This window comes from Cydia pomonella, chromosome 25 (assembly GCF_033807575.1).
Source record: "Cydia pomonella isolate Wapato2018A chromosome 25, ilCydPomo1, whole genome shotgun sequence".
Lineage (NCBI taxonomy): Eukaryota > Metazoa > Arthropoda > Insecta > Lepidoptera > Tortricidae > Cydia > Cydia pomonella.
The window spans coordinates 10,517,548-10,529,421 of NC_084727.1; the positions used below are offsets into that span (position 1 = coordinate 10,517,548).

Genomic DNA, 11,874 nt, shown 5'->3' on the forward strand with positions numbered 1-11,874 from the left:
TGTGCGTGCGTGCGTGCGTGCGTGCGTGCGTGCGTGCGTGCGTGTGTGTGTGTGTGTGTGTTGACTGTATTTAAAATAAATTATTTAACACCACGCATGAAATAGAGCAGCACAACATTAAAAGAGAAACGTAAATAGCAGTTATTTTATACATTGTTTATATTATAAAGTATATAGAAATATAAAGAGTAGGGAAGTTGACCGTGACGTCATTTACTACTGTTCATATAAATTTCATAGTGGCAAGTCGTTTTGACAGTTCGAAAAAGGTGTTTTGACTAATAGTCAAATATGAAATACCCTATTATGGTTGGATGTCATGTCCCGAAGAAAGTAATAAATATAATTATAAGCATATAGTTTATTTAATTTTTCTTAACAATGAAATAAAAATGTATATAACAACAATTAACCATATACTACTTCTTAACACCCACGTGTTACCGTCTATTATTTTCCAAATATTTTACTTGGCTGATTCACAATACTTTTCAGTTCAAAATCTCGAGCGGTGGGCGGTCGAACCCGATAAGTCGAGCACATTTGTTTTTAGAATTATAACTATAGTTCACACACACACACAACCCACGTATGTACATGGGTCACATGTGACGTGTGTAGAGTTCTTCAATGAATGACAAAATATCTGGACTTATCGGTGAGAGCTGTGGGGAATAAACCTATCACTATTTAGCAGAGATCTATAGCACAGTTAAACCAAGAAAGTGTATACTAGAAATTTATTCAGTGTTTACATGAGAACTGTTATTGACCGACTGACATACATAAAAGTAAACAAACAATTCAGAGAACCGTTGCTACACAAATACAAATTTGACAGGATTCCGTCTACTGCCAGTACTGTGGCCCCTTAAAATAGGCGTAACCAGATTCTACAAATATCACATTAACATAATATTTCAATAAGAGTCAGAATGGCGGGTGTACCTAAATAAAATTAAATGAAAACCATACCATATTTTTGTACCTAATTTGTACTATTTAGTACCTCCTTTAAAATAATTTTACCCCACGGTTCTTAAAATTTATCACCAAAAAACAGTACACCCGCTATCCCGACAGTCAAAGAGCCAAATTTTTGTACCTTTTTTGTACCTTCATATTCAATTATAATACGAGTTATTTTATTTGTGGTTTCCACAAGTTTTACACATTTTATATTTTGCTTGTTATTAAAATTTTGCAGGCGTTATAATTTTCCAAGTTATCGATTTCGTTTTTAAGAAAAAACGCTAAGGTACAATTATTTTTATTACGTCAGGATTTAGTACCTTTAATGTTTAATCTGTTAAGTTCAAATAACTCAGTAAATCATGTCTTAAAAAAGGCTAGGCGCCAATTCAAAGAAATCTTCCTAAGAAAAATCATTTTTAAGACATGATTTTCTTAGTTATTTGAACTTAACAGATTAAACATTAAAGGTAGTAATTCCTGGCGTAATAAAAATAATTTTACCTTTGCGTTTTTTCTTAAAAATGAAATCGATAACTTGACAAATTATAACGCCTGCAAAATTGTAATAGCAAGCAAAATATAAAATGAATAAAACTTGGAAACCACAAATAAAACGACTCATATTATAATTGAATATGAAGGTACAAAAAAGGTACAAAAATTTGGTTTTTATAGAATTTATCAATAGCCACGGGAACATAGCGTAATAAAGTACACCCGCCATTCTGACTGTCAGGATGGTGGGTGTACTGTTTATTGATGATAATTGATATCTTTACGTACCGTGATGTAATTTTTTTTTTAATGGGGTACTAAATAGTACAAATTAGGTACAAAAATATGTTATGCTTTTCAATTATTTTTATTTAGGTACACCCGCCATTCTGACTTTCACACTTATCGGGTTTGAAAGCTCACCCCTCGAATACACATTAACTGAGTCAAGTGTAGTCTATCCTCTACAGCTTAGATTTATTCTCAAACTTCTTATCCAAAAACTCACAAAGCACTTTAAAAAAACGTTCCGGATTAGTAAAATGCACATCATGTCCACCTTCCACCGTTATCACAGTAAAATTCTCCAGAGTTTTCTCCAAATCGTTGATTAATTTCAGTGCTTCCTTCTTACCGTTAGAGTAGCCACCCTGCCAGTCTTTGGCAGCGATGAGGAGGGTAGGTGTGGGCGTACAGAACAGCTGGTAGTAGTAGGAGGGGGGGTAGTTGGGTGGTGGGAGGCATAGGAGCCGGCGGTCCCAGGCCAATCTGGAAATAATTAGAAGCAGATTATAGTCAATAAGAAGAATAGGCGTAGGAGTTGAAAATAGAGTTCCGGTTACTCTGGTTATAATTTTAGCGGAAAATCTACAGTGTCTACAGGAAACATGAGTTATTGAACACTTACTCATAAAGGTCATCTCCGACTTGCACCATGTTCCTGGCCAGCGCGAGCTGCGCCTGCGCCTCCGTGAAGCCGCGCGCCGACATCACCGCCTCCAGAGCGCGCCGCTTGCTGCCGACAAGTTCAATTCAATTCAATGTCTTTATTTTGCATAAAAAGTGGTATATAAAAGTTATTAAAAGATATTTACAGGTTCACACAATTTACTAGATGTCTCAAGGGTCGTGGCTGGCGAAAATTGTATTGCTCAACAATTTACAACTAATATTACAAGCAGAAGGAGTTGAAAATAGAGTTCCGGTTAATCCGGTTATAATATTCGCTGAAAATTGTTGAGCATTAGACTTTTCATTCATTCATTTCTTTATTTATAAAATAGTACATTTTACACGTCAACTAACTAATTACACTTCAATATTATAGCATATTATTAAGATAATTACATTACAATATTTTGCAATTATTATAATCTAATATTTAATTAGGTTTCATTTAAAGTGTTTGTTCTGGGTCGGCAACCGTTATCGGCGAATTCCTCGATATTATAACATGCTAAATATGGTGTTTTATTAAATTTTAAACTTTCATTTCATTAATAAAAACATATTATTATATTATTAAAACTTAAAATTTACACAAACAAACCGCTCCCCACCGTCCCGGGTGCAAAGGCGCCCATGATACTCGCAGCATTTCCACGCTGAATTACCATGGACAGCCTTTGCACTAGGAACGACTCGGAGCGGGGACCCTCCCCCTTTTGCCTGAGACGACGGCCTAGTTCGCGTGTAAAACGTTTTGCGTCCGCTCCCCAGCAACCCGCCGTTTCTACAGCGAAAGGAACGAATATATACCCTGGGCAAATAGGGGCATATTATTGCCTCTTTAAAGCCGCTTGCGTTTCGGCTGCCGCTCCGGCCGTGCGCGAGGTACGGCTGATGTGGGAGGCGGCGAAGGTGCTGACGCACGTATAGTAAATTTTTTTTAAGGTTGCAATAGCGGTCATTGACTTGACCTTTATCCCGAAATCGTAATTTTCTAGCGATAAATAATCTATCTATACAAAACTGTCGCAAAAATGTCATCCCTTGTGTTTCATAGTACAGGGAGCAGAAATCGCAAACCTAAAATAATAGAGTTGTGATTTTATTAGTACTCTTTCATAGAACAGAAAAAGGAATTAAGGTAAGTATTTGAAAAATATTTATATTTTTTATTGTTTAGCTATCGAACATAAAAAAGTAAAACGTAACCATACTCTATATGTTTAGGTATTCAAATAAAAGTAAACAAAAAATTTTTACATTTCCGTGTAGGTATAGGCAGTTATAACATTTATTGGTTAACACTTTCGCGACTAGACAAAAAAGTGAGACATACTCCAAGGACCACTAGCACCCACTAGTTAGGTTCCGAAGTACCTATACCGATACAGACACGAGAAAAATAAGCTGGTAGTCTTCAATATATAAATAAGTATCACAACTAAAAGCGTATAACACCACCACGTACCACGAACAATTATCGAATGGTTCTAATTGCATTTTGGTTTACCTGTCGGGGGAGTTTTCAAAAACACCACGTCTAATGGGAAGATAAGACGTAAACAAGATAGCGCAGATAAAGTAACTACTTGTTTTTGTCAAAGAAGTTTCAAGTTTATTACTTGTGCATGAACATACTAATTACAATAACTTGTCAATGCTACATTGTACGTTTGTACTAAGTAGTAAAAGATAATCCCTGTAGATGCAGTGCCGGCCCGCTTTCTAAATGCATATATTGTTATTCATATTTTTGTGTCTAGTTCAAAATGTTATTTTCCATTATCTGGTTATTGGCTCCACGTTGTCTTTGAAATAACATTAGGTAGGTTTAGATAAAAAGGTTTAAATTGCCTTGTCGCCAGACGATACTGGAAAAGTAAAATAAATATAATAAATAATATAATTAAAAGACAAGACCGACGGGACCGAGTGTGCCCCACCCCTGACTCTCGACACTCATAAAATGTAAGGCTGTGGTATCGCCGGCCGCGGATAGCTGAGTAGTTAGCGGGTACTGCCGGCGGTGTTAGTGCTCAGTTGATGTTTTTATTATTAAAAATTACTTCATCTCCATGTAGAAATAAACAAACAGACTTAAACGTATTTAAGATTTATTTTTGGATGTAAAAATGACATATTATCATTAAATTAACACTTGCAATGACACCCGTACGCACCTAATGAGCTCTTGGCTCCATCCTACCCTGTATTATGATACACAAGCGATAAATTTTTTGCGACAGTTTTGTATAGATAGATGATTTATCGCTAGAAAATTACGATTTCGGGTTAGGGGTCAAGTCAATGACCGCTATTGCAACCTTAAAAAATTTTTACTATAGCGTCCCGCACCAAGCACCGCCCCCGTTCCCGGTAGGAGGGTCAGGCCATCGGGGCGGCCAAGACCAGGGGGCTCGAGCACCGATGGGACACCAGCCGACCTAAGGGCCCTCTGGACGGTATCGTTGAGGGCATGGTGACGCGGGTGCCTACCTGCGCAACGACGACAACTCATGCTAAATTGGTTAATAATATTTTTAGTTTGTTTACAAACAATTTATCGCTCTGTACTTCCGTCGTTCGTCGCGACATCTATTGTCAAGTAGCAGTACTGATAATTCCACTACTCAATGCTAGATGTCGACTACGAAGATAATAGTCATTTTGGTACGAAAACTGATGTATGGAGTGAGCACTCTATGTTACTTATTTCTTTATGATATTAGAGCTGAATGGGCCCAAGATATAAAATGTCAAACACCTGTAAATCCTCTTCCCGGCGAACGTGTCATAGTTATCATAATACTTCTGGTGGAAGGATGCGAAGTACTCCCTCGGATCGTGGACTTGCAGACGAGCCAGCGCCGGCCCGGGGTCCAACAGAATCATCTTCGATATACGGTGAGGATACACCGCATTAAAGAATAAACCTGGGACATAATCAAATTCATTGTTATTCACTTGCGTTTGACCGATTCATTGGAGTCTGCGCAGCATGTCTTTTTTTCCATACCTCTCTTATTTGTCTCCACATTGTTCAACTAAAGAGAGGTATGGGCAATGTGAATGTCATCTCGCCTTGTGTGGTAGGGCACAGCACAGCAGATGTCATTCCAGATCTAGAGCAGAGCCCAACTGGGGAAGTACCTCCACCTTACAGAAAACCGCAGCCAAATAACACTTGACCCTACTCATAGTGTTGTGTTCCTGCCGGTGAGTAAGGTTGCCAGAGCTCAACGAGGGGGGGTGGGGTTAGGGTCGGCAACGCGCATGTAACTTCTCTGGAGTTGCAGGTGTACATAGGCTACGGAGACTGCTTACCATCAGGCAGGCCGTATGCTTGTTTGCCACCGACGTAGTATTAAAAAAAAAAAAAAAACTTCAATATTTATTCAGCAAATAGGCCACACGGGCACTTTTACACGTCAACGTGGAATTTACATACAAACAACTGAGAGATGTATAGTCTCTAAATGTCGAATTACAAAAAAACAGAGTTCCGTACCATTATCTATAAAAACAGCAAAACAATCACGTTTGTTGTATCGGAGCCCCCTTAAATATTTATTTTATTCTTTTTTTGTTATAGCGGCAACAGAAATGCATCATCTGTGAACATTCCACCGGTCTAGCTATCATGGTTCATGAGATACAGCCGGGTGGCAGACGGACAGATGGACAGACAGCGGAGTCTTAGTAATAGGATCCCGTTTTACCCTTAGGGTACGAACCCTAAAACAGATACAAAAAAAAATCTAAAATTATTAAGATTCATTCGTAATACCTTTCTCGTCACATAACTTTCATCTCACCGGATCACATGCATATCTTCACATAAAAATATTTTATTAAGTATTTGATTCATTATGGGCAGCGGATGGTCTTTTTAGGGTTCCGTAGTCAACTAGGAACCCTTATAGTTTCGCCATGTCTGTCTGTCCGTGGCTTTGCTCTGTGGTCGTAAGTGCTAGAAAGCTGAAATTTGGCATGGATATATAAATCAATAAAGCCGACAAAGTCGTACAATAAAATCTAATTTTTTTTTTTTTTTATGGTACCTCCCCTACACGTAAAGTGGGCGTGAACATTTTTTTTTTGCTTCAACCCTACAGTGTGGGATATCGTTGGAAAGGTCTTTCAAAAATAATAGGGGTCTTCAACAAACATTTCTTGATAAAGTGAATATATTCGGAGATAATTGCTCCGAAAGAAAAAAAAAAATGTCCCCCCCCCCCTCTAACTTTTGAACCATAGGTCCAAAAAATATGAAAAAAATCTTGGAAGTAGAGCTTAAGAAAGACATTAAATGAAAACTATAGCGGATATGATCAGTTTAGCTGTTTTTGAGTTATCGCAAAAAGTTTCCCCTTCATAGTAAAAAGACGTACACCCAAAGTTCATACTTACCATAGTACCATACTTTAAGCTCCAGTTTAGCTTATTGTGACGGAAGAGTAACTACGGAACCCTACTCTGAGCATGGCCCGACATGCTCTTGGCCGATTTTTTATATTAAATTTGTATATGATATATTGTTTTGTTTTGTGTTTATTCTGTGCTAGACTTCTTTTGCATCTGGAACACCTACTGACATAACATATTTTATTTTTTAATTCCGCTACCTAAAGGTTGTCTGGAAGAGATCGCTTTTTAGCGATAAGACCGCCTGTTGTTTACCTCTTCTTTATGTGTTGTATTATTTGTACTGTTTCTGTATTGAGGTGTGCAATAAAGATTATTTGTATTGTATTGTTAGATTAAGTCACTTATTAATTATTATAAAAAAATGTTATATGAATGTTGTATTTTACTTTTATATCATAGAAAAAATAAGAGCGAATCGCCTAGCGTGGTATGGGCATGTGATGCGGAGGGATGAAAGTCATGTGACGAGAAAGGTATTACGAATGAATGTGGAGGGATGGAACGGGAGAGGAAAACCTAGGAAACGGTGGATGGATTGTGTGAGAGATGACATGAAACGAACGCGAGTGAACGATGAGATATGGAAGGAAAAGACATGCTGCGCCAACCCCAAATGAATGGGATAAGGGCAAGCGAATGACGATGATCAATATTATAAGAAAGCTAATCTAATAATGATCTAAATAACAGCAATACCTCCCTCGCAGCCCATGGAGTGGCCCACAAAGATGAACTGCTTCCAGCGCAGATGCCACACGGCCACCTGCACCGCGCCCACGAAGTGCAGCCTCGTTGGCGCCACTCCTGCGCAAAAGCAGTAGATATCCAGGGATTTAGAGCAATGAATTTGAAACTTTAATGGAAAAATACAAAAATATACAATGACTATAATGCTGGCATAAGGCATTAGCAGTGATCGAAACTATGGGCGTAAAGCTTTAACAAAACTTATCAAGCGGACGTAAAAAGAGTGCTTATAGCCTTAAAAATATTCGAATATCTATGAACGTCAATATTTTTATGGCTGTAAGTACTATACTATTCCTATCCCTATGGACATGAATATTTTTAGGGCTGTATGCACTATTTTATGTCCGCTTAACAAGTTTTGTTAAAGTTTTACTCCCATAGTTCCGATCACTGGGCATTAGGCATATATGATTGTATATTTTTGTATTTTAACAATATCGTGACAAAAATGTTTACTGTGGCATATTCGGCATTTGTTTTTATTAAAGCTAAAGGAGATTATTTTAAAGATTTAGTTTTAGTTAAATTATTGTGCTTTAATTTTTTAATGACATTCTCCAAAAGATGTGTGAAAAAAAAATTGTCAACATATTTCTGAATCTAAATTTCAATACAAAGTTGAATTTTCTAACCTGTTACAACCCCAAAACAAAGGCTCGAAACCGGTTTATTAAATACCGGTTTATTTCGGTGTTCCTCCGAACTTTTATAAGAACGCGAACGTTTTATGAACTTTTTTGTAATATACAAAACCGGTTTATTCGACGGACGACGAAACGGCCGGCCGACATGGTGGTGTGCCACATGAAAATAGACACTGACATAGAAAGAAACCGGTTTTTTATTGCTCTAAACCGGTTAATATGACAAGAACTGGGGGCCTACCGCGAAATACGAAATTCGCAAATTGCGGGGATCTTTCTCTTTTACTCTCCCTAACACGTAATTAGAGTGACAGAGAAAAATGCTCGCAATTGACGAACTTCGATTTTCGCGGTTATAGCCCTGTTCTTATAAAAACCGATTTAAAAATAACGGTTTTTCGAGCGAAACCGAAATTATAGGTTTTGCGCCAACATGATAACGGTTTGAGCCTTGCCCAAAACTACAATGTAAGCATAATAAAGGCATTTTAGGCATAAATAATAACTCAACTCAACTTTAAACTCTCAATTATATCAATAGATGGCAGTACCCACAAAAACAAGCTATACAAAACTAACATGAGTAATCACCATTAAGAAGACCCACCTGTAGGGAAAGGTTCGGAGCGACCATGGCCAGGCAAGTCCAGAGCCACGTAATGAAATGAGTCAGGCAAGAACTGTAGGAGCGGCTCAAAGGTGGCCGCGCTGTCCTGCCGTCCGTGTACCAGCAGCACTGGATAGCCTGCTTCATTCCCCCATGACATCACTGTAATATAATGTGTTAATAGTGACAGTAATGATTTTATGAAAGAGATAATTTAAAAAAAAATATTGTATAGTCCTGGCGGTTCACCCCGGAAATCAGTAAAATGCTGCAAATGGTGTTAAAAGTATGAAAATTGGTACGATTGATCTTTAGTCCATTTAAATTAATTTGACCCGAAGCACCAAAAAATAATAATTCAGGAGTTACGTGATCTTTTTTTTGTATGGGATTTTTTTTTTGTTCAAATACCTATCGTGTGTGGTATTAAATGAAAGGGCATTCTAAGCCGGTTCCAAGAATATATCACATCATTACATTTCAGTCACTTGTATTAAATTAAAATTAAAATAATTTTCAAAACATACCAAGTTTGAGCTCCTCCAGATACAATACCGTTGAATTATTTTTTGTAAAATATACCTCAAATAATAATATCCTCATATCTAGGATAGGAAATACCAACAAAGGAATTTCGTAAATATTTAAATTTTGCATTTTTTTTTAATTTTTCATTATTATTAATTGTGATCCACCTATTAATTACGATCCACCTATTAATTACTATCAGTATAAATATTAGTAGAATTAATAATATTTTCAACACACACACTCGTTGAGAGACTCCGAGACAGACCGAGAACGAGTGTGTAAATACATGCTGCTCTCTTCTCGCCTCGCCGTTACTCGTCTCGTCTCGCACTTCTCCGATTGGATCCAAGCGGTGCCGAAACTCTTCGAGAGTGGCTTAGAATGCCCTTTCATTTAAAACCACACACAATAAGTTTCTGAACAAAAAAAATTTTTTACCATACAATAGAAAGATGATGTCACAACTCCTCAATTTTTTTATTTCTTTTTTTGGTGCTTCGGGTCAAATTGATTTAAATGGACTAAAGATTAATCGTACCAATTTTTATGCTTTTAACAGAATTTGTTGACTTGAGTTTTTAGGCGTACCGCTAGCACTAATAACTATTGCAGAATTATTATTAAATTTAAGGAACCATACATTTTCACCTGTTAATTTTTATCTAGAATTATGTATAACTAGCATAATTTGAAATGTAGAGTCTGTGCGGAAAGAGAAGAGTCGTGATATGTATGGGGCCCAATACATTCTACGACTCTTCTCTTTCCGAACAGACTCTACCTGTGTGACCTAAATATTTTTTACCAATAAAGAAACTGAACTGAACAGAACTGAAAGTAGGTTCAGAGTAGCCATGGTCAAATCAAAGCCATATAATGATATGTGTTGGGCAACAACTGTAGTATTAATTTATCATGTTTTTGCTTGTTATTTGTTGTTTTGGCTAATAATAAATAAATTCTGAATAAAATGTTTTTTTTTCCCCTAAATGGCTTTTACTCCTCGCCAATTTTAGCAAGGTGGATTCTGCCAATGTCTAGGTGTAGACTTTTGACTTGTTAGAAGAGAATGTTGTATGGAGTGTGGATTTAAGAGGAGAGAAATCTCTTATGATAGAACTGTTGCAAAAGTGTCCAGCTGTCAGCTATAAATCATAGTTCCAAATCTCTCCAGAGTAGCGCTAGAGTAGCTAAGAACCTAGGCGTTATTGACGGAGTGAAGTGCGCTGTCTATGATTTGATTTTTTGTTCAAGTACTCTTGGTATTGTAGCGCCACCTATTTAAGGTTTTTTGGTGACACTTTTTGGTATATGGAGATTTCTTTCTTACCTCCACCTTCCATAGAATGTTCGTTTAAAATAAAATGAATGAATTTGATTATTCTGTCGATTGCTATGCCATGTCAATGTCAGTGACAGCAAGATTTTTTTTTAATCAGTTGTGTTGATACTTGATTCGCCTTTGCAGTTGTATTGTGTTTAATATCATCATCTCTTATGGTAGAACTGTTGCAAGTGTCCAGCTGTCAGCTATAAATAATAGTTCCAAATCTCTCCCGAGTAGCGCTAGAGTAGCTAAGAACCTAGGCGTTATTGACGGAGTGACGTGCGCTGTCTATGATTTAATTTTTTTGTTCAAGGGCTCTAGGTATTGTAGCTCCACCTATTTAAAGTTTTTTGATGACACTTTTTGGTACATGGAGATTTCGTTCCTTATCTCCTTACCTTCCGTACATCGTAAACTCTATTTTCGTCGCCATTTCCTAGTCTGTATTCTTACTCGTGAGTATTTGTTGTATGTTTTCCAAAGTTATAAGCCTTTCACGGATTATAAGTGTACTTTACATTAAATATGGTATAATAAAACTTACTTGCTATTTTTCCCCATGGTGCGTCGATTGTCCACTCCCTTAAAACTTTCATAGTTTTCCACAATTGAGAAAGTTAATCACTTGACTTAATTTTGAGTAATTGTAAGGTGAAAATATTTTTTTATCGTGATTAAACCGATGTGTAAAAAAAATCAAAACAAAGTTTAAAGGTCATTTGACAGTGACACGAACACGAAGTGACATTAGTAACATTGACAAATTAAATTATGTTCAGAAACCACAAGTTTTTGTCGTGAATGCAGGCATTTACATCCACTCTTTCCGATATTGGGCCCGAAATCAGTCCTGATATCGGGCCTGATAATCGTTTTCCGTTTCATGGACTATCAGCACATCATTAACAATATTTGAAACGTAAAAAATACTTTGTTCTTAATTGCCAAAAATGTTCAATGTTTGATATTTTTGCATATGATCTATATGCATATAAGTATGTGCTGATATTTGGAGAAACAGAAAAATACTCTTGCTCGGGCCGCCTGATAAAGTGTGGATGTAATTGGCACTTTAGCCCTGTTTGCCAATATATAAAGCTCGACCAGAAATATATGATCATTGTCAAGAGGGCGCTGTTATTCTCATGTATAGGGTGACGGTTCGTTTA

The 11,874-nt window shown here is 37.0% G+C and overlaps 1 protein-coding gene across 1 annotated transcript; it reads right to left on the reverse strand.

Moving 5' to 3' along the window:
• Window positions 1-1,794: 1,794 nt before the first annotated feature.
• On the reverse strand, window positions 1,795-11,439 carry LOC133531603 (serine hydrolase-like protein). The gene is made up of 6 exons (XM_061869918.1): window positions 11,250-11,439; window positions 8,848-9,009; window positions 7,543-7,650; window positions 5,183-5,351; window positions 2,378-2,485; window positions 1,795-2,238 (listed from the first exon to the last, which is right to left on the reverse strand). The coding sequence occupies exons 1-6, from the start codon at window positions 11,299-11,301 to the stop codon at window positions 1,935-1,937; spliced, it is 903 nt and encodes a 300-aa protein (XP_061725902.1). The 5' UTR covers window positions 11,302-11,439; the 3' UTR covers window positions 1,795-1,934.
• Between the last annotated feature and the right edge of the window lie 435 nt (window positions 11,440-11,874).